The sequence below is a fragment of the Myxocyprinus asiaticus genome, chromosome 18 (genome assembly GCF_019703515.2).
Source record: "Myxocyprinus asiaticus isolate MX2 ecotype Aquarium Trade chromosome 18, UBuf_Myxa_2, whole genome shotgun sequence".
Lineage (NCBI taxonomy): Eukaryota > Metazoa > Chordata > Actinopteri > Cypriniformes > Catostomidae > Myxocyprinus > Myxocyprinus asiaticus.
In genome coordinates, this window is record NC_059361.1 from 118,678 (window position 1) to 143,415 (window position 24,738).

A 24,738-nucleotide genomic window follows, 5' to 3' on the forward strand; every position below is an offset into this window, starting at 1 on the left:
TGTCTCCCTACATTTACCCAGTATGTTGACTGCACTACTAGAGACAATAAAACACTGGACCTGTTGTATGTCAATATTAAAGAGGCGTGCAGATCTTCCCCCTCCCCCCACTTGGCCGATCGGACCATAATCTTATATATATCCTTCCTGTATACAAACTGGTTGTGCAAAAGCAGTCAACAACCATAAGAATAATAAAGAAATGGTCTGGAGCAGCCAGTGAAGCACTGAGGAACTGTTTAGAGTAAACAAACTGGGAAGTACTGTGTGAGTCACATGACGAGGATATTGACAGTCTAACTCACTGTATTACAGATTATATTAATTTCTGTGTTGTTAATACCGTACCAACCAAGAAGGTTAGATGTTTCTCTAATAACAAACCCTAGGTTACCCCTGAACTGAAGTCATTATTAAATGAAAAAAGAGGGTTTTTATGATAGGGGACAAAGATAAGCAGAGGAGAGTACAGAAGATGCTAAAAAAGGAAAATAAGGGAAGGAAAAGATTGTTACAGGAGGAGGATGGAACATAGACTGCAGCAAAATAATGTGAAGGAGGTCTGGAGAGACCTGAATAAATATCTGCACAGTCTTCAAAAGGTGGAGGGTATGCTGCCCTGGGTGACCAGAAGTGGGCAGATGAATTGAATCTTTTCTTTAAGAGATTTGATAGTGGATCTTCTCTTAACAACTCTTCTCATTATAGGCCTATTGCTCTGATGTCACACTTAATGAAGACTCTAGAGAGACTTGTACTTAACCACTTACAGCCTCTAGTGCGCTCTGCTATGAACCCTCTGCAATTTGCTTATCAACCAAATATTGGGGTAGAGGATGCAGTTATCTTCCTTCTGCAGAGATCTTTAGCCTATCTAGAGGAGGCTGGGAGCACTGTGAGAATCATGTTTTTTTATTTTTTATTTCTCCAGTGCATTCAATACCATTCAGCCTTCACCACTTAGAATTAAGATGGAGAAAGCAGGAGTGAAATTTAGCTTGGTAAACTGGATAACTGACTACCTCACAAGTAAACCGTGTGTCTGAGGTGGTTAAGTGCTGTACGGGAGTCCCACAAGGAACTGTATTAGCCCCTTTCTTATTTATCCTCTATACATCCGACTTTCAGTACAATTCTGGCAGCTGTCATTTTCAGAAATTTTCAGACGACTCCGTAGTTTGTGGATGTATTTCTGAAAATAACGAGGGTGAATATAGGAAGTTAAGAACTTTGTAGACTGGTGCCAGCTGAACTGCCTCCAGCTTAATATAAGTAAGACAAAGGAAACTGTAGTGGATTATCAAAGGAAGACATCAAATAATACCAGTAAACATCCAGAGGATGGACACTGAGACTGTCAAATCATATAAATAGCTGAGTGTTTATCTAAATAACAAGTTAGACTGGTCTGATAACACAAACAATTTATATAAGAAAGGTCAAAGTCGCATTCATCTCGAGACGACTGAGATCCTATGGTGTGTGTCAGGTACTGTTGCATCTGTCATTTTGTATGCTCTGGTATGTTGGGGGGAGGTATTTTGGAAAGAGAAAAAAACAAACTTAACAAGTTAATTAGAAAGGCCAGTTCTGTTGTGGGATGCTCTCTGCCTCTTATAGATCAAATAGGTTATCAATCAATCAATCAATCAATCAATATTCACTGTGCATTATCAAATTGAGAATAAATGGGTTCATCTAAAAACTGATAAATGTGTCTTTCAGAGGCTTTATTTGGAGTTAGGATGAAAATAAGGTGCATTTCAAACTGTTCTGAGACCAGTGCAGACAGACAGCACACTGGAGGTTAAGTCATTCACTAAATAGGGAGCAAGGGAGCATCCTATAGCTCTCTATGCAGTTAAGTGCATTCACTCCTAAAATCTGATCAAAAGTTCAGTTTCAGGCTGCAGATGATGTTTGGATCACTCAACATGTTTGACAGACATGTGACAATGATAATCAGTACATAGATTCAGAATTTATAATGTATCATTTTATTTTAACATGGTTGACAGTGATTGGATGATGCTGGACATTACTTTGAATCTGAATTAATTATGATAATTTCTGATGTAATGTCTGTAACATCTCAAAAACATGAATAATCAACACTCCTGGAAACATAATAAACTATTGATGAAATAAATTTGACTTTCTATAGCTTGGTATTATTTAAAATTTCACAACGTAGTCCCGCTGTCCACATATGAGGAAATAAATGTTTTAGGAAAACTATTTGCTCTAGAATTTATTTTTTCATGTTTATTAGGTGCTACTAGTTATAATATATGCCTGTGGCATACACACAATAATACATCACTGTGTCCCGCTTTTACAGACACTCTTTTACTCTTAAATTAAAATTGACTCATTCCGGGCCGCGTCATCAGAGCGTGCGCGAACCAACTGGCTGGTGTTTTTACGGACATTTTCAACCTTTCCCTCTCTTTGTCTGTAGTCCCCACATGCTTTAAAATGTCCACCATTGTGCCTGTTCCAAAGCAATCCAAAATCACTTGCTTAAATGACTGGCGTCCTGTTGCTCTGACCCCCATCATCAGCAAATGCTTTGAGAGACTAATCAGAGATTACATCTGCTCTATGCTGCCTCCATCACTAGACCCATTGCAGTTTGCTTACTGCAACAACCACTCCACTGATGATGCCATTGCATCTACAATGCACACTGCTCTCTCCCACCTGGAAAAAAAGAACACTTATGTGAGAATGCTGTTTGTAGACTACAGCTCAGCATTCAACACCATAGTGCCCTCCAAACTAGATGAGAAACTCCGGGCTCTGGGCTTAAACAGCTCGCTGTGCAGCTGGATCCTGGACTTCCTGTCAAGCAGACGCCAGGTGGTTAGAATAGGCAGCAACATCTCCTCATCACTGACCCTCAACACTGGAGCCCCGCAGGGCTGTGTTCTCAGCCCATTACTGTATTCCCTGTACACACATGACTGTGTGGCAACACATAGCTCCAATGCCATCATTAAGTTTGCTGATGATACGACGGTGGTAGGTCTGATCACTGACAATGATGAAACAGCCTACAGAGAGGAGGTGCACACTCTGACACACTGGTGTCAGGAGCACAACCTCTCCCTCAATGTCAGTAAGACAAAGGAGCTTGTGGTGGACTTCAGAAGAAAAGACAGAGAACACAGTCCCATCACCATCAATGGAGCACCGATGGAGAGAGTCAGCAGCTTCAAGTTCCTGGGTGTCCACATCACTGAGGAACTCACATGGTCTGTCCACACTGAAGTCGTTGTGAAGAAGGCTCATCAGCACCTCTTCTTCCTGAGACGGCTGAGGAAGTTTGGAATGAACCGCCACATCCTCACACGGTTCTACACCTGCACTGTGGAGAGCATCCTGACTGGCTGTATCTCCGCCTGGTGTGGCAATAGCACCGCCCACAACCGCAAAGCACCGCAAAGGGTGGTGCGAACTGCCAGACACATCATCGGAGGTGAGCTTCCCTCCCTCCAGGAAATATATACCAGGCGGTGTGTGAAAAAAGCTCGGAGGATCATCAGAGACTCCAGCCACCCGAGCCATGGGCTGTTCTCACTGCTACCATCAGGCAGGCGGTATCGCAGCATCAGGACCCACACCAGCCGACTCCATGACAGCTTCTTCCCCCAAGCAATCAGACTTTTGAACTCTTGATCTCTCACGATCAAATACATCAGCACTGCACTTTATTAATCTTATTATCTCACACTGGACTGTCTTAAATTATATTCTCTCTTAACAACACACTGGCAACTGACTATCAACCGACAGCCTGAATGTCAATACAGTACAATACAACCTACTGTATATTTTATATATACTATATATACTATTTTTATTGTATAATGTGTATTCTATATTGTGTGTATTGTATACTGTACATTGTATATTATGTCTCATCACTGTCACGACTGCTATGTTGATTGGAACTGCACCCAAGAATTTCACCCACTATTGCACTTGTGTATATGGCTGTGTGACAATAAAAGTGATTTGATTTTGATGGTGTCAAGGGCAACAGTAATATGATTAAAACAGCAATGTTAAAATTTTGGTCACCATTCATTTGCATTGTATGGACCTACAGAACTGAGATATTCTTCTAAAAATCTTCATTTGTGTTCTGCAGAAGAAAGAAAGTCATACACATCTGGGATGGCATGAGGGCGAGTAAATGATGAGAATTTTCATTTTTGGGTGAACTGTCCCTTTAATGCACTTGATGTGTCAACAGTTTTGTCAATAAGCACAAGTGTATTTATCTACTGTATGAGCTAAAACAGATGGATTAAAATAATCTCTCTATGAAAAAAAAGTTTATCTGCCAATAAACAAGTGTATTGGGAGATCATTGCAGGCCAACATCAGTCTGATATTTGAATGAGATCTCGCTTAAACGTTTTATTATTTTTGGGACTTGTGACACTTTCTGTTAACAGTGAGTCAACAGGAAATTATTTGGGGGGGAGAGAGGGAATGACATTAGGACATGATGCAGGTTGGATTGAAACCGGAGCCTTCCATTTGAGCACCAAGGCTCATCATATCTACAACGTGTGTGAACCACTAAGCCACATCTCCAACCAAAATCAGGACGTTAATTAAAATATTTTAAGAATTAAATAATAAATGTTGAACTCCAGTGCCATTTGATAATGTACAATCATGTGACTGACCTGTAAGAGCTGCTGTTTGAGCTTCTGTATCTCAGACAGGTTGAGTTCACTGAAGAGATCGGACACTGGGTCAAGCACCTCGCTCTTCCTGCCTCCTGGCCGGTGAAACTCTCCGTTCATCTTCGGCCTGTATACATTACATTCATTACAGCGGTTACTGTCCTCAGAGCTGGAAGTAGATGTGCCATTGGTCGCTGCCTCCTCTGTGAACTTCAACCCCTCCATGGCAGAGATGGTCAGGTGTGTGTCCATCAGGCTGAGGTGATGGCTCAACTCTTTTCTCAGACTGTTCTTCTGCTCTCTCTCACTCTTCAGAGCGTCCAATGCCTCCTCCAACTGGCCCTCCGAAATGTCCTTCAGACGCAAGGCATCTTCCAATTGGCTGTTGAGTAGCACCGTCTCCTCCTCCAGAACTTTGATTTCATGCTTTAGACCTTCATATTCCACCTGGATGTTGAGAAGGTTGACAGAGAGTGTGATGCATGTTTGTGGAAAGAGATGCTTTAAGCAAGCAGCAGGTTTTCTTCTGAAAGTCGGTTTCAGAACTGTTTATAATCTATTATTGACCACTGTATTCTATGTTTCCTGAGACTTTTAAGGTTTATTGAAAACATTAAGCGGACATGATTTTAATTAATTTGTTGGCTTAAAGGGGTCATATTATGGAAAACCGGATTTCCATTGCTATAAAACCAATCAACATGCCATAGTGAAGTTGTCAAACCCACATAATATATTAACATCTAGTCGGCATTCACCAACTCGCCTGGGGGCATTGTTACTCATTTTATAGGTGAAGTGATCAGCCAATCATAACAGAGGTCATTTACATACAGAAGTCTATAGAAGTACAGCAGCACAAACAACCTGTTTAATCCTTTGGGTCAGAGAGACGGTGAACGTTTTTTTTTTTTTTGTGCAAGAATCTAATAATTTAAGTGGACTTCAAAAGGTAAATACTACATCCGTGTAGAATATTTCGCCCTAAGCTATTAAGTAAAAGTTCCTCAGGTTTAATTCTACGTAGAATTGCTGTTGTTTGCTTAATGCAACACTGCTTGACTTTCAAAATGAGACAAAATCCTTGTAATGGACGATGTGGAGAAAATGAGACCTGGTTCTGTTTGAGTGTTGACACGAGTTTCTGCAGCGTGATGTTCTCCTCTTCTAGTTCAGTGTAATCCTGCAACAGTCTTGTCTCTCTGAACTTGTACTCTCTGATCTCCTCTCTCATACGACTCCGCTGAAGCTCCAACATCTCGTTATTCTGACAGAGAAACAGACCAAAGAATGAGAAATGACAGAGAAAACTAGCAATATTAAAGAGCACAAAACAACTCCATGACTTCAATGAGATTTGACAAGACCGATGGCTGCTTGGGAAGAACACAATAATGATAAAACATTTTACATTTAATTGAGAGTATATCTGTTGTCATTAGCATGTCACACAAATTAGCCTACACATTTTGTTGTATAGTTGTGTGTGTGTCTGTATATGAGTATTAAATGATGAATATTTACAGGGAATCCATCCACATCCATTAGTCTTGCACATAACAGCATTGTGTCTGTATTTATTTGTTTGAGTCTGAGATGCACTGAGCATGTCCACACTCGAGCACACAGGAATGCTGGGTAACAAATTGCTGAGGAAACCCTGAAGTCGGCACTTTCTTTCTCACAGTTTAATTCTATACGGAAATGCTGAAACAAAGGCTGAAAAAAAAATTTAATGTGACATATGATAAGAATCTCAATGTATATGTAATGTATTCTGTATGTAAACATATTCTTTTAGAATTTAACTGTGTCAAGGAATTAAATCTTAACTACTGTATACATTTTAACATCTTTACATTTGAACAATTTTAACATTGTGACTGTTTCAGCTCATGTTTTACTCTTTGTAGGATTCAAACCTGCGGCGATCTTTCAGGTACCAGCCCAGATTTCTAACCATGATGCCTTATAAAATCTATTTTTTGGGCACTAGCAGACTACTGTAATAACAGCTGATATACTTGATACTGTTCTTCCTGCAGCAGCTTGATGGAAAACTGCATTAGCTGAGAGAGAAATCCTCCACACACACACACACACACACACACACAAACACACACACACACACACTCACACACGCACGTGCACTCACACACACACACACACTCACACACTCACACACACGTGCACGCACACACGCAGTGTAGAAGTGTTGAAGGCTCAGAGGTGGGAACAGATCCAGACGCTGGAGAAATCTACAATCTGACTGAACTCTGAAGCACAACACATTTATATAATGATATAATGATATAATGATGATCTAATAGCAGAAAGTGAAAATATACAAGTTCAACACAGTGAAATACAGACATACAATTTCACTTCAAATCCTACTCTCATTGTTCTTCTTTCATTCCCTTTCGCTTTTCAATGTTTGCTGTGAATATGATTATAACTGAACTGGGTTAAACTTGTCAATAAACAGTTTTAGCAGAAAAACATTTCCATTAAATAACCCATCTGAAGTATCGTCTGGCCTGGCCTCTGTTATACTACCAACAGTTGTTGTTGTAATGAGTGTTATGTATATTATTTAATTAATGATTTTAGATGTACACTGTTGGCCTAAAAGCTTTTTAAAAAACAGGTCTAATTTAAAATAAGCACACAGAACCGGTAGCTGTAAATCAGTAGTTTTTTAAGAATGTTACTGTGCACAGAATAATGCACACATCTTGTTATATAATATTTGTTTAGTAGATTTACAGCAGTTTAATCCAGCACTGGAGTTATGGGCATAGTGCTAATTAAACACTTTACGGCATGGTTAAATACATTAACAGATGCACATGTTACATGTACAGTATTACATTCTAAATTAGGTATAATGTATTAGTAATTATGTTTTTCATGCATTTTTTTTTTTCATTTTAGTTAATGTTAATTTATAAATACACTATTGTTCATTGTTAGTTCATGTTAATTATTGTGTAATGTTAATGTAGACAGAGCCTTACTGAAAAGTGTTACTGACACACTGAATAAACAGCACTCACAGTGAGTCCATGGATAATTTTTATCATGCACTTTATCAACTACTCAAACTAACTTTTCTACACTGGGTAGTAAAAAACTGCCCTGTTTGTTCTCTTTTTCACACTGCCGAAGAAGACCTGGTTAGTAAAAAGAAAAACAATGGTTCAATTATTTGGAGATGGTTTGGATTTAGAAGATCACATGAGCAGCAAAACAGCTGCCCGCTGATTGACTGACAGGCGGCTTGTGGGTGTGGCGTGCTTTACATGCGCATGTGCATGAGAATGCTCACGCCTAAACGGTCAAATACATTTCAAAATTCCGCCAAAATGCCCATCTTGGTGAGGTGTTCATGTAAAAACAGAGTTATGTTTAAAGTGAACGCAAACACTGGGGGAAGAGCTGATTTGTATCTAAATGTATGACTTGTAAGTTTAAATGAAACCTAATAGACCTGCCGCTGTTTAGTGTATCCTTAATATTAATCAAACAATAATAACAAGAAAATGACAAATCCACTCACTGCTCTTGGCTGGATAACTTTACTTGTATAACTCTAGTATAAGTATTAAAAGTTTTATTCATACAAGGAAGACCAGTAGTAGTTTTATGTCAAATTAATTCTGCATTTTAAATTGAATACTTGATACTGTGGGGGGACGGCAGCATCCGGTTTCTGGGATGAGAACAAAGGTGGTTGGTAACCTAGACACGACTGAAAAGGAGACATCTCCGTAGATGACACTGGCAGAGAATTGTGGGCGTACTCAATCCTGGTGAGATGGCGACTCTAGGAGGCAGGGTTCTGGGAGGTCAGACAATGGAGCATTCGTTCCAAGTCCTAGTTGGCCCACTCAGTCTGGCATGGAACTCTGAGGATGGAAACCAGATGACAGACTAACGGAGGCCCCTAACTACCAGCAAACCTCTCCAAAAATGGGAGACAAACTGTGGGCCTCTGTTGGAGACCACATCCACCGGGAGGCCATGGATACAGAATTCGTGGTCTACGACAGCGATCGGCATCTCCCAGGCAGAGGGAAGCTTGGGGAGGGGAATAAAATGGGCAGCCTTGGAGAAACGGTCCACCACCGTTAACACAACGATATTGCCCAGGGACGGGGTAAGACCATTAACAAAGTCTAGGGTGATATGGGACTAAGGACGGGAAAGAACAGTAAGGGGCTGGAGGAGGCCAGCAGATGGGCGACTGGAAGGTTTGTTTTGAGCACAGACCGGACTGGCCGGACATCTCTAGACACTGTTGGTCACCAGAACCTTTGACGCACCAGCACCAGCGTATGTCTGACTCCCAGATGACATGTAACATTGTAAGCATAGCACCACTGGAGGACAGGTGACCAGGCCGACTCCCGGACACCCCATTTGAGCTGGTAACCTCCTGAGTGCTCTCCTGACCTGAGCCTTGATCTCCCACGAGACCGTTGCCACCACCTGACTGGAGGGGACGATGGGGTTGGGACAGACCAGGCGCTTGGGTCCAGGAAACACTCGAAAGCGCATCAGGCTTAGTGTTCTTGGAGCCCTGACGGTATGAAATTATAAAGTCAAACCGCCCAAAGATGAGTGCCCAACGGCCTGCTGGGAATTCAGCCTCTTAGCCGATTGGATGTATTCCAAGTTTTTGTGGTCGGTCCAGACCACAAACGGCTCCTTGGCTCCTTCCAACCACCAGCTTAACCGCCAAGAGCTCCCATTTGCTGATGTCATAGTTCCGCTCAGCCTGCATGACACGGTGGGAGCATGGCAGGGAGTAGAGTGCGATGGACAGGGGCACTGCTGGAACAGGGTGAGTATGGTAATGATGAGGAGGAATTTGCTGGGAGCAGAACACACACACAGGGACAAACAGCAAGAACTGACCGACAGAGACAGGAGACCAAGACTATTAACTGGGAAGAGTCACAAGACAATTTGGCACAAGACAGCAAACACGAGGGAGTTATAAAGGGGAAAGGGAAATGGGTAACAGGTGCCGCTGGTCGGGATAACGAGCCCGCCAGCCATGCAAGGAAACCCCATAGTGCCAACGAGCACATGGCACCTGTAAACAAACACACAGAGACACGTGGGGAAACAGGAAGCATGACATAACAGAGCGACTCACCACCAGATCAACCGGAAATCCCGACATGAGATCTGAGTGCAAAAGAAGAGCTAATACTTGGTGTTGCTATAATTCGCTATTATTATAGGGCCTAATTAAACTTTACTTTTTCGTGGATCAAACAGTGTTTTTGTGACTGTTTCTTACAACACTACCATCGGAATATTTAAAAGAGAAACATGAATTCAATAGTTTTATATCTTAATGCAACTTCAAAGAGCAAGTGACTAGTGTTTTAGACACTAACTTTATGTTCTGTGCTCTGTCCATGCATGAAATGAATGCACATTTTTTGAATGAGCTTATATTCAGTGCATTTACTTGAATCGCTCAGGCGATGTTAATGGTATAACCCATTTCAGGGGTGGCCAAATTACAACTTAAAATCAAACAGAGCTATAGAAATGCATTTCATATTTACAATTAAAGCTTCATATTACGAGTACTTTCTGTGACCCATCTCCCCTCAACTTCTTATTTTGATGTCCTTCGGGGTGTTGGTTTAAGCCTTCATTAAACCATACCCTGGTTAGAGGAAGTAACTGCAGCATTTTAAGCAGACAAAAAGTGAAACGGTTCTTTGTCTTCACTGTTATATGATTCCAGCAGGAAACTGAACTATTAAATTTCTGTCAGGAAAGAGGGTCTTTGTTCATTTGTTCACATCTTTTTGCAATAGTTTCAATGATTAATTCAGTTATGGCTAAATTTGATATATTTATGTAAATATTATGGGTTTTATTTTGGTGTTTGTTATGATTTAGGTTTTATTACTTAACATTGTTATTGAATACTGTGTTTTTGGTAGAACCAGCTTAATATATACAGTATATGATCCTTGTTTGGCCATTGTTATTCAGGGTTAGTTTAGTTTATTTTTTGCTTAGTCATAGTTTCTTTTAGCCTGTTTTCATGAGTTTGAATTGTATTCCATTGCGAATTTATTTGGGGTGTTATTTTTTCATGCACACCCCTATATGTGTTTTAGTTTCTTTATTTTTTTTTGCACTAATTGTGTCTTAAGCCAGCTCCATAACAGACAGGAAGCACATGAGTCTGTAACACATTTTCCATCTTTTACCATACTACTTTTTACACTTTCAGACAGAACTCTGTAATCTCACATTTTATTTTTCCACTTGTTATTGATTGAGATATTCACTGAGACTTCAACAATATCTAATACAATAGCTTCACCTGAAGTGGTTTCCAGCGTAAACATATCATCACACAAATATACCACTCCGGAATAAGATCGGAATAAGAGCGTTGGCATAGTCTGTTTCTCACGGCAAGACAAATGACCTTCCCATGAGCTGATATTGATTACTGTACACAATATCTCATCTCTCCCAGACGACATGAAATCTCATTGCATATTTAAAGCGCTTTTATGCTGTCCAGTGCAGATGAGCTGTACATGAAGTCCAGATTACTGACCAATTATCTGTCAGTACAAGTCTTTTGTGGCACAGCTAATCATGGGCTTTACAGATTGAGAGGTCAGAAAAAGTGCATAGAAAACTCATTACACAGACAGAAACCACTGCAGTAATAATGCTCATAAACACATATTATAGAATACACAAAGCCAAAATGCAACACTTTTCACTCTCAAGCTTCTTAAGAAATAGCAATAGTCATGTGTAGTGTTGTCAAAAGTACCGTTACTTCGGTACCAAGTCGATACTAAAATAAAAAAGATGTAATGTTACCAGTGTTCAATGTTCACACGCTTATTTGAGCGTGTGCTCTGTTACTCCTTTTACACTGAAATGCACAACTAATCAAATTAAAATCATGATATGTCGTAGTGTGATTATTAAACCGTGAAATGCTACAATCTTAGTCTGTATGAGCTTTAAATGAATGTGTGAAGCAGACCGCTCATAAACTGGAAACTCCACAGACTATGAGAATCATTCGCATTGTATGAGATGACAGAGCAGAGCACTAATCCACTCGGAAGCCTTATTTTTATATAATTTATATAATTAAATCACAGCATTTGCACTTTAAAGATCACACTGGGCCATGAAGGGAACTGTTTATCTGGAGAAGTTAAACTTCTGTCAAAAATACACGTCAAAATAAAAGCATTATTTATAATAAAAGCTAAATGCCTGAAATTGAAGAAACTGCAACAGAAATATTTGAACTGTACAATAAAATGTAATCCTCACTGTAGAAATAATAATAATTATAATAATAATAATAAATAATGATTAATGAATAATGATTGTAATAATAATAAAAAAGTAAGCAATATATCACAAGCAAGAGTGCTTTTGTACTGAATAAAAGTTTGTTAAAAATGCAATGGTATGTTGATAAGTAATTGTTCTATTTTTTACTTGTTAAAAGTTTAAGTAAAAATTTTTGATTAGACAGTATTTTGATAATGAAATGAAATTAAACTTTAAAACATGGAATTCTGGAAAAATAATTAACAAACAAAAAAAAAGGAAAAAAGGATTTTGGGGGAAAAGTAAAACATATTTCAATAGAGCCCTGCGTTAGAAATAATAATCTGTTAGAAACACTTGACGGAAACATGCATATCTTGTCATTTATTATTAATAGGCTAAATAAGTGTGTTCAATAGCACATTATCATATTAGTTCATTTTTTCTTTGGTATGGAAACTGGTATTGAGAACCGTGATATTTCACTGGTATCGGTACAGACTACTGAAATTTTGGTACCGTGACAACACTAGTCATGTGACATCTTCTCGGTCTAGAAAAGCATTAGTTCTTTCATAAACTACACTGAGATACTAATACACTAATGTAATAGTGAAAGTAAATGACTCTCTATGTCTCAATATGATTATTAAGAACCAAATAGACAAATGCAATAATTGTTACTTAATATTATACCAAAATGTGACTGCATTTGAATGGCCAAGAAATATTAGAGAATTAGAATGAAATAAAGAAAAACAACAGTGTCATTAAGAGACTCATATCTGAATGTGGTCAATTATCTCTTGGTAAAATGAATTCCCATTGCTGTAAGGGGTTTAAGGTCCAAATCAAAGAGAAAAACTCCATATTGTAGCTTATTTTATCTTTCCAAAGCAGATGGATAAAGTCCATTTAAAAGGCATGTTTCACAGCCTAATACCTTTTACTGGGTAAACAACAACAAATAACTTGTATAAATAATTAACAGAAAAATACACAATGCACACATTCAAAAGATGAGCATTTAAACAGATTTAAAAAAGCCTTTTTTAAATGAGTCTGTCAAAATACCTAGATGTGTAATTAACTTATTCTAAATAAGGTGTGTCTCACGGGGCTGAAGTGACTATGTGTGTGTGTGTGTGTGTGTGTGTGTGTGTGTGTGTGTGTGTGTGTGTGTGTGTGTGTGTGTGTGTGTGCAGTGTGTCTTTGTGCCGACCTCAGGGTATTTCCCTTATGCCAGTTTAGCCATGGATTTGCCGCCTACAATGGGTGATATTCTCTGACCCTAACACTACCCTCTACCTCCAATGATGCTGACACACACACACACACACACACACTAACCCTTTGACCTCATTACAGTTCCAAACGTTTTTTTAAAAAAAATTTTTTTATGCATATTACTTGACAGTATGGCTATGTACAAGAGTATTATAATATCTGCCCGTCATATGTGTAAAATAAAAGACACACACTGACCTCTCGGAGCTCCTGCAGAAAGGCGTTGAGATGTTCACTCTCTGCTTGAGCGTTTGAGGCCACAGAACTACTCATTTTCAGTTGCGTTTGCAGCTCCTCCAGACGACTCGTGTAATAAGCCTCTTTAAAGGCAGACTCCTGCAGCAAAGTCTCCTCGTTTGTTTCACCATCCTCCGCTACCTTCCGCTGGTTGGTGTGTGCCTGACCGAATGCCTGAAGATCAAAGAGAGAGACACAAAAAAGTAAAAGAGCAGTTTGAAGAAACATCTGCAAAATTTCAGGTATATTCACAATAGCAAACTACCATATTACTAGCATTATTTTTGCAATATCCACATTTTCTGCATGCATGAAATACCCACTAATATATATGCACTGCATGAAATACTTCAGCTAACCCACAATTCAACTCATTCAACTTGACCATCTATTTCCAGTGTAACAAATGAAGCAAATATTTATTTCCAAGATGGTAACTGGACACTACTCGCTGTATGAAACATGATGTGGTGAGGTCATGTGACAAAAATATAGCATACTACTATATAAAAACGTTTATTACTGCAGACTGTTTCACATACTGTTAAAATCAGTCTGTCCCTATACATTATATACTGTCTCTATACATTATATACTGCACTGGTTGGGTAGTCTTGACATATTGCTGCAGGAATTTCCAACCAGACGACTTTGCATGTTTGCAACAGTCAATCAGAATCAGAATGAGCTTTATTGCCAAGTATGCTTACACATACAAGGGATTTGTCTTGGTGACAGGAGCTTCCAGTGTACAACAATACAAAAACAAATAAAAAATAATTATACACATACGTTCAGACACACACATACACACATACACATGGGTAGTGCAAATCTAATACAATCTGTTATGTACAGTGCAAATGTTTTTTTTTATTTTATTTTTTTTTTCTCAGAGGAATGAAATGGCAGAAGAGGTTGGATGTGTTGGATAAATATAAGAAAGACTAAACTGTGTACTGCACATAGTTATTGCTCAATGAAGCAATTTAACTGTTCATGAGATGTATAGTCTGAAGGAAAAAACTCAAACATAAATCATAAAACGTATAAATCATAACAATTTATAAGATTTAATCAAGCAATTAACACATCGATGACCTTTCAGCATGAAAATGCCAACACCAATTAAATGACTTCATTTGCGTAGACTAATCTGTTTCAAGATAGCAAATTATTGAGACCAATAATGAAATGTGACCTGAGGGAATAAAATAAGGCATAATTATGAAAACTTTGATCTCATCAATACAATATTGAGTTCCCTTTCGTAGGAACTCGAGCTGCATATGAATGCTATGGGACACGTCTGAGTGTCAAGTGGTCTGAAGCCCTTATACAATCACACCAATTTATTGGCTGATGGTGCTTAAGTGACGCCCATAGGGAGCTACGTCATGGGCTCCATAAAGGTGCTTGCTTTCGCGCCATCGAGATTTTCTGATGATTTTGTCTAAGCGCGTGTTTGTTTCTAGCGACTCAAAGCAGTCGAAGCGAGGATTATTCATTCTCCATTTTGAGTGGCGAACCCGTAAGGACGTCATTTATAGAGTGTAAATTTCAGAGTAATTTTAATTGGGTATTTCCAAACATTACAAGGGTCCGACAGGTACAGCGGCGCTTTTAGAGGCTCGCAATTTCTCACCACAAGGTGTTATCCCCACTTGTTCAAGTTCCACATCCTCCAGATTTGGAGCTCCATGTGCGGGAGCCGTTTGGGATATTGGGATTCGGCTTTGTGTCTAAGAGGATTGGAGAGCGAACGGACATCGGATTTTTCCTCATGTTTGTTCCCTAAGTGAAAGCGCAAGTCTCATTGGACATGCTCTAAGGCCTAGCTCGGTGGCCATTTTCTGACGAACAAAGTGTACGAAAGAGATACCGTGCACGTCTTGAACAGTCGCCATTAAAAAATTCTGTATAAGACTGTTTTCTGTTGTGTAATTCTGTCTCACAAAATTTGTATAGAAACACCGGACTTGAGCAATCCAACAGCAAAGTTGTCACGGGGACTCTCGTAGGGGTACATGGACTGTTTGAGTTTAGAGGGATGGACGCCAGTTGGCGCTGTCGTGCGCGGGGTTAATGCGCACCTTTTTCATTTTTCTGTTTTTTTTTGTTCTGGGGGAAGTTCGGGGTTTTATTGTTGCTCTAATGTTGGAATGTGGTCTTTATCATTTTATTTTTGACACACAATCTATTTTTTTTAATATGTCAAAATGCCAAATGTTAATATGAGTGGATTGTCTCTCTCTACACGTGGAATGTGAATGGGTTGGGGCACCCCATAAAAAGAAGGAAGGTTATTTCTTTTCTTAAACGTAAGAAATATGATATAGTGTTTCTTCAAGAAACGCATCTTTCCCCGCAGGAAGCTTAAAAATTTGGGAAGATATGGGGTGGACATGTTTTCTTTAGTGCTGGCTCAAGAGCAGGGGAGTCATTACATTGATAAATAAACATCTAAAATTCAAATGTCTCAAACAGAATAAAGATAAATTAGGAAGAGTCATTATTGTTTTAACAGAAATTCAGGGGCAAAGGTTGATTTTGGCTAATATTTACGCACCTAACGCTGATGATCAGGGCTTTTTTATAGATCTTGAAGGGATGTTGCAAGCCGCTGGCACCCCTCATGATATAATATTGGGAGGAAACTTTAATCTTTTGATGGACTCAGTCCTTGATCATAGTGAAGCAAAAGTGGGTAAACCCCCTAGAGCAACATTGACGCTTCACAGGATGTGTAAAAATCTTGGTCTTACAGATATTTGGAGACTTTTGAACCCATCTGGTAGGGACTATACATTTTTTTAATCAGTCCATAAAATTTAATCTAGAATAGATTTTTTTATATATATATATCTAAGTCCCTCATTTCATCTGTTGTTGATTGTTCAATTGGAAACATCTTAGTCTTAGATCATGCCCTGGTGAGTTTAGAGATGTTGCCACATATGGAGAAAAGGAAATCATATAGTTGCCACTTTAATGTATACTTTTTGCAAAATCCTGAATTCCAACAAATGTTAAAGGCTGAAATCAGTGTCTATATGGAGACCAACTGGACCTCAGTATCCTCTGTGGGCGTGGCTTGGGAGGCACTTCAGGCAGTTCTTAGGGATCGGATCATACAGTATGCCTCAATCAAAAACTCCAAAACACGGGAACTCGTGGAGTTGAAAGGGAATATTAAAAGTGCCGAGGCACAGCTGAAGTTCTGAATGTCGTCTGATGGCCTCAGAGAATTGACCCGATTGAAATACAAATATAACACAATTTTGTAGCGGAAGGTGGAATTTTGGCTATTCAGGGCAAGACTCATGTCTTGGGAAAAAGCAGGGAAGCTTTTGGCTAGATATATAAAAACAGCTAGTCTTTTTCTACCATTCCCTCAGTGAAAGAATGGGATTATCTTTTTAAGATTTTGGAAATATATGGGTTTGGGAACACTTTTATTGGATGGATTAGCTTTATAGGCACCCAGTAGCGGCGGTACAAACAAATGGATTAATTTCAGATTATTTTACTCTGGATAGGGGCACCCGGCAGGATTGCCCTCTTTCCCCATTATTGTTCTGTCTTGCCCTGGAACCATTAGCAGCCGCGATAAGAAAGGAGGATGATTTTCCAGGGGTGGTTGCGGAAGGTATGGCACATAAACTTTTGCTTTACACAGATTATATTTTATTATTCGTCTCCGACCCCACTAGATCTATGCCTTTCCTCCACAGAATTATTCATTCCTTTTCTAATGTCTCAGGATACAGAGTCAACTGGTCTAAATCCGAAGCTTTGGCTCTGACAGCGTACTGCCCAGTAACAGCTTTTCAGTCGGCTGCCTTCCAGTGGCCCAAACAGGGCATTAAGTATTTGGGCATTTTATTCCCAGCAAACATGTGTGATTTAGTTAATTCTGACCCCTTAATAAAAAGATGAGCGATGTGGGCAGGTGTGCTTCATTACATTTATCTATGATTGGGAAGGTTAATGTTATGAAAATGAATTGTATTCCAAAATTCAATTACCTGCTACAGCCTCTCCCTGTAGATGTCCCCCTCTCTTATTTCAAGCAATTTGATAGCATAGCGAAGTCCTTTATTTGGAATGGTAAACGTCCCAGATTACATTTCATAGGCCAACTGACAAAGGTGGGCTAGGCCTACCCAAGATTTTGTTTTATTATTATGTATTCGGTCTCAGACATTTGACTCATTGGTCGCTTCCACCTAAGAGAGCCCCTCCCTGGTTTTGTATTGATCAGGAAGTTCTTGCCCCTATTTCGCCATTGCAAAGCCTTTCAATTAAACTAACCGGAGAAGTTAAGCCACACCCCTTTACCACGCATTTGCACTCTGTATGGACAAAAGTGTCCGAAGTGTTTAATTTGGACATTTATTTAAATGATGCCTCGATCATATGGCTGAACCCAAAATTATGTATTAATAAGTCCCCTTTCTGCTGGTCAGAGTGGATTGTGAGGGGGGTTAATACACTCGTGACCTATATGAGAGTGGAGTGTTGAGATCCTTTGAAAATATGGTTCAACATTTTGGGATTCCCACTTTAGGTATTTACAGCTGCGCCACCTGCTCTGTACTATTTTTGGGAGTAGCATAAACCCCTCTAAAGTTGCAGATACTCTGGAAGTGGTGATTACTGCTTTTGGAAAAGGTCATGAGGCATCAGTGTATTACTCCCTGCTAATTCAGAGTCTAGGGGCCGGAGCATCAACTTCTCTCAAGAGATTATGGGAGGAGGATTTAAACTTGGTATTGGAGGAGGGAGTGTGGGCTAGGATTCAAAAAAACGTCAAGTCAACATCTAGAGATGCAAGGGTGCGTCTGATGCAATTTAAAATTTTACATCGATTCTATTGGACCCCCTCTAGATTGTATAGGCTTGGTCTTAAAGACACACCCAGCTGCTGGCGATGCCAATCAGAACCCATGTTTTTGGTGGTGTGTTAAGATCCAAGAATTTTGTTGAGGGTTCAGAGATTTATGTCTGACGTATTGGACACTCAGTTTTCATTTTGCCCCAGACTCTGTATCTTAGGCGATGGGGCGGTCATTAATATAGGGGATAGGCATTTAAAAAGTTGGGTCCTAGCCGGAGTTATGATTGGCAGACGGATCATTCTCAGGGGATGGAAGTCGGCTGGAGCACCCTCATTTCAGGAGTGGTGCAAAGAGATGGGCAGCTTGGCGGCATTCGTGGAGGTAATTTATAGAAGGCTGGGAAAATGGGATTTGTTTAACAGGAAGTGGGGTTGCTATTTGGCTTTTTTTAGAGGGTTCTCGGGAAGGGATAGTGGAGAGGGATTTGTAGTTTAAATGTGTATGTGCATTCTTATTTTTTTTTTAAAGTATACTTTTTTTTTAATGTTTTTATTTTTTATAATCTAATTATTTATGCCCACTGTAGTGCGTGTTTGTGTCGGGTGGGGGGTGGGATGTTCGGGGGGAGGGACATAATGTATTTAATTTGATTCCGTATTTTATGTTATGTTTATTTATTTTATGAATGGAATCAATAAAAATTGTTAATAACAAAGATATGTTATGTGGTATGTTTTTAATGTTGACATTTCATTATGAAAGGTTTCCTGATAAAGAGATCCAATATTTTCACTCTTGACACTTGCAGAAGCAGCGCTGCCTGTCAAGGTAACTGAGGTCATATTTCAGCTCATCGCTGTGATCAATAGAAACAGTGTTCTGATTCCACTGACACAGGTTTTCACGCCATGCAGATCTGCCATTTCATGACTTAAGCATCCTGTCTTGATTGGAAGATCACATGGTAAACAGGAAGGAGGAATGAGCCGGGGTTAACAGTACGACCTGTTCAGTCACTGTTTTGAGATGTTCTCAATAAAATTTTAGTCTTATTGCAATTAGTTTGAATAGTGTCACATGCTTTCACGTTCAGCCTTTATAAGCTCAGCTACTTCATTGAGAGCAAAATATTCAACAAACTAGATCACTTACTATGATTTATAATTACAGGATGTTCCTGCTAAATAATGGATCAAATGATTTTTTTTGTTGATTTTTTTTATCTCATCTTCTGTTATGATTGATTTTACTTTCTCTACATTTAGGTCCCAGTGACCCCAGTGCTGTATGTGATAAAAATAATAGTAATTTCAAAATAACCCTTTAAATTGCCTCTCAGATGTGTTAAATATGTTCCTCTGACTTAATCAAAACCAATATACAGATAACAGGAAAGCTGTAACCCTGTGCCTACGCTTACAATTTCCAGCATATTCTGTTTTATTGTTTAGGGTTTTGATAAAAACACATGTAGAAAAACAATAAAACAGATTTAAGTACAAAACTGTCAGAAGTGAACTGTACACCAAAAATAAAATTCCAAACATTACGTAAAATGTTTCAAGGACGTTTGATCTAAAAGCATTAAATCATGTTTAAATGGTGTTTATAATCAGTTCTCATAAGATTCTGAAAATTCATGAAGTAACAATCGGAGTATTGATAATGTTTTTTTTTTTTTATTTAAAGCACCACAAGAATATAAATGGTGTTAAATCTACATTCATTATTCACTCATTCTTCTTTCTCTCTGATGAATCATCATTCTGTGTTTCCTCGGCACTACACGTACAGTATAAAACATGTACAGTATGGATAACGTACAGTATAAGACATGTACAGTATGGATTACGTACAGTATGGTGTATTTGTAGCAGTAGAATGAATACAGCACAGATAATAATCTACTGGTTCAGGTTAAATTATGATGCTAACAGTACTTGAACCATTATGAGCTAAACATGTCCGAGATGAGTACTAGCAGAAATTCTCCCATCAAAAGAGAAAATCAATGAAAAGAGGAAGAGATTGATTGGAAAAATCAATTGGATTGGATAACATCTTGCAGTTACTCTGACTTAAGTGTGCAGGTGGTTGAAAAGCTGCTGATGTGTAAGCAGAAAATATCAAATACAGGAACTTTCCAAACACTGCCTCCATTCCTGTCACAATAATCTACAGGAAGAATTATTTCTAGTATTTTACGAGACTGTTGTATTGTTTATGTTTTTCCTGTACGTGTATGCAAAGATGCAAATATTCAAGATTGCAGAGAAGCAAAGATAAAAAACGTTCAGCAGGAATCGGTCATACTCATTATTCTGAATATTGGGCGACGTCTCCCTCAGTGTCACATTATTCAGCTTCTGCACTTCTTTGTAATAAATAATCCTCCAAATAAACTTTCCAGCCTTTATGTGTTACTTCAAGACAACTTCATACAGTAATGCATTATTTATCAGGTAAACAACTGCTTATTATTTGGCACAAACAATTGATCTCAATTTTAGTCCTATGAGGAGATATTAGAACTCTAGTGTGTATTACCTGCTGGCCGTCAGAAGTAATTTATCATACTTGCTTTTGCTGGGCTTCTGAATTACACAATCAGTATGAATAATGAAGATATTTCTATTGGCTGATTCTGCTGCTCATCATAAAATTGAAGGAAAAAAACACATCAACAGTCATGAACATGATTTACTGCTTGCTGAAATGCAGTAAACAGCAGCTGCTCTTTTCACGCTGATACTTTATTATACTTTATCTCCACAAGAAGCAAAAAAGAACAAAGAATGCTTTTCTTCTTTCCCTTTGAATTGCTGGACTCTGGGGAGAACTGACAAACACAAATGGATACACAAGTTTGATTAATTCAGCGGCAGAAGGGAGAAAAACTCATTGAGGGCCAGTCAATATCCCAGAATCCCTGCTGAAGAGAGAGGTAGCGCATAGAGAGAGACTCGGGACTGGTTCTGTATGTTGTGTGTGTGTGTGTGTGTGTGTGTGTGTGTGTGATCCAGATGGTTTGTGAGGGAAGTGTGTCCTCAGAGCCCACGGTCTCCATCTGCTTCCTGTTATTCAGAGCAGACGTCCACACTACACACTATGATGCTCACTCACTCAAGAGTCAGCACACTATACAGTTGAAGTCAGAAATTTACATGCACTTAGGTTGAAGTCATTAAAAAAAATAAAAATTAACCACTCCACACATTTAATATTAGCCAACTATAGTTTTGGCGAGTCGTTTAGGACATCTACTTTGTGCATGACACAGGTAATTTTTCCAACAATTGTTTACAGACAGACTGTTTATTTTAATTGACTATATCACAATTCCAGTGGGTCAGAAGTTTACATACACTAAGTTAACTCTGCCTTTAAGCAGCTTGGAAAACTACAGAAAATGATGTCAAGCCTTTAGGCAATTAGCCAATTAGCTTCTGATAGGAGGTGCACTGAATTGGAGGTGTACCTGTGGGTGTATTTTAAGGCCTTCAAACTCAGTGCCTCTTTGCTTGACATCATGGGGAAATCAAAAGAAATCAGCCAAGACCTCAGAAAACAAATTGCAAAAATACCGCTCAGGAAGGAGACGCATTCTGTCTCCTAGAGATGAACGTAGTTTGGTGTGAAAAGTGCAAATCAATCCCAGAACAACAGCAAAGGACCTTGTGAAGATGCTGGAGGAAACAGGTAGACAAGTATCTATATCTACAGTAAAACAAGTCCTACACTATATGACCAAAAGTTTGTGGACACCATATGTGCTTGATGAACATTTGATTTCAAAACCTTAGGCATCAATTTCCCCCTTTGCTGTAATAACAGCTTCCACTCTTTTGGGAAGGCTTTCCACTATACTGTATGTAGTAACATGGCTGCAGGGATTTGCTCTCATTCAGACACAAGGCTATCAGTGAGGTCAGGAACTGATGTTGGTCGATGGGGCCTGACTTACAGTTGCTGTTCCAGTTCACCCCAAAAGTGATCAGTGGGGTTCAGGTCTGGGCTTTGTGCAGGCCAGTCAATTTCTTCCACGCCAGACACAGTAAACCATTTCTTTATGGACTCACTTTGTTCAAAGGGGCATTGTCATGCTGGAACAGAAAAGGGCTATCCCCAAACAGTTGCCACAGATTTGGAAGCACACAAAGCCAAAACCATTACATAAAGAAACATTAAGATTTTTCTTTACTGGAGTTAATGGAGTAACCAAATTCGTTAATTAGAAGGGGGTGTTCACAAACTTTTGGCCATATAATGTATCTCGACATAACCTGAAAGGCTGCTCAGCAAGGAAGAAGCCACTGCTCCAAAACCACCATAAAAAAGCCAGAATACAGTTTGCAAGTGCACATGGGGACAAAGATCTTACTTTCTGGAGAAATGTCCTCTGGTCTGATGAAACAAAAATTGAACTGTTTGGCCATAATGACCATCGTTATGTTTGGAGGAAAAAGGGTGAGGCTTGCAAGCCGAAGAACACCATCCCAACCGTGAAGCATGGGGGTGGCAGCATCATGTTGTGGGGGTGCTTTGCTGCAGGAGGGACTGGTGCACTTCACATAATAGATGGCATCATGAGGAAGGAAAATTATGTGGATATATTGAAGCAACATCTCAAGACATCAGCCAGGAAGTTAAAGCTCGGTCACAAATGGGTCTTCCAAATGGACAGTGACCCCAAGCATAACTCCAAAGTTGTGGCAAAATGTCTTAAGGACAACAAAGTCAAGGTATTGGAGTGGCCATCACAAAGCCCTGACCTCAATCTGATAGAAAGTTTGTGGGCAGAACTGAAAAAGCGTGTGTGAGCAAGGAGGTCTACAAACCTGACTCAGTTACACCAGTTCTGTCTGGAGGAATGGGACAAAATTCCAGCAACTTATTGTGAGAAGCTTGTGGAAGGATACCCAAAACATTTGACCCAAGTTAAACAATTTAAAGGCAATGCTACCAAATACTAACAAAGTGTATGTAAACTTCTGACCCACTGGGAATGTGATGAAAGAAATAAAAGCTGAAATATATCATTCTCTCTACTATTATTCTGACATTATTTCTTTTTTTTTCTCCCCTTTTCTCCCCAATTTTGAATGCCCAATTCCCAATGTGCTCTAAGTCCTCATGGTGGCGTAGTGACTCGGCGGAGGACGAATCTCAGTTGCCTCCGTGTCTGAGACCGTCAATCCGTGCATCTTATCACATGGTTTGTTGAATGCGTTACCGTGGAGACGTAGCATGTGTGAAGGCTTCACGCTATTCTCCGCGGCATCCACGCACAATTCACCGCGTGCCCCACCGAGAGCGAGAACCACATTATAGCGACCACGAGGAGGTTACCCCATGTGACTCAATTTGGTTGCTTAGGAGACCTGGCTGGAGTCACTCAGCACACCCTGGATTCAAACTCACGACTCCAGGGGTGATAGTCAGCGTCAATACTCGCTGAGATACCCAGGACATTAAATGTCAGGAATTGTGAAAAACTGAGTTTAAATGTATTTGGCCAAAGTGTATGTAAACTTCTGACTGTATGAATATTCTCAGTCAAACTGACTAAAAGTGGAATGTCTGATGTGAAAATCTAAATGTTAGTATGATTTCATCAAGGGATTCTGAGTAAAATAAAATCTCAGTAAATAAAATAGTGTAATAATAAATAAGATGTGATAGAGAAGTCCACTGACTGCTAATACAGTATAATTTACAGGAGTCAAAGAGTTGTTCTCAGGAGTCAAGTGTTGTCTGAGCGCTTCAGAAGAAGAATAGTCTTTGAATTTGCAAAAGTTTGTGAGATGCATCTATGAATCTTTGAAAGATATTCAAGAAGTTTCAGACAATTAGTAGCAAGTAAACTAGATCTCCTTGAGCACGACTCTGGGTGAATTTCAGGAACAATTATCTTGTCATAATTCAAAGAAAATAAAGCATATTTTCAGGACCATTAAGATTTGGTTCTTTTGCATCATGAAATTCCCCCCAAATACATGTGACTGTAATACATTATTTTATCTTTTGGTTTGGGGGTGTATTATAAGCTGGACTCTTAATACAACTTTCAGATTCATCTCTTAAATGACACATTAAAAAACAAAATTGTGACGCGTCACTTTGGGAGGATCAGAATAAACTCAGAGAAGACCTCATACTGCTACCCTAAAGTCTGCGAGATCTTTTACCTGCTGGAGTTCAACAGACATATCAATGAAACTAATATAAGTCCTAATCCTCTTTATCCTACAGTATGTGTTACAGAATCTTTGCATATTTTGATGTAGATCTACATTTAAACATATATTACTGTAAAT

General features: G+C 39.2%; 1 protein-coding gene across 1 annotated transcript in view; it reads right to left on the minus strand.

The window, feature by feature from the left end:
- LOC127456207 (protein bicaudal D homolog 1-like) overlaps nt 1-24,738 on the minus strand; it is a 68,481-nt gene that overhangs the window by 23,854 nt on the left and 19,889 nt on the right. Inside the window, exons 2-4 of the mRNA XM_051724586.1 lie at nt 13,542-13,754; nt 5,818-5,970; nt 4,704-5,150 (exon numbers count right to left, since the gene is read on the minus strand). Coding sequence (XP_051580546.1) covers nt 4,704-5,150; nt 5,818-5,970; nt 13,542-13,754 — 813 coding nt within the window. The remainder of the gene's footprint in view (nt 1-4,703; nt 5,151-5,817; nt 5,971-13,541; nt 13,755-24,738) is intronic.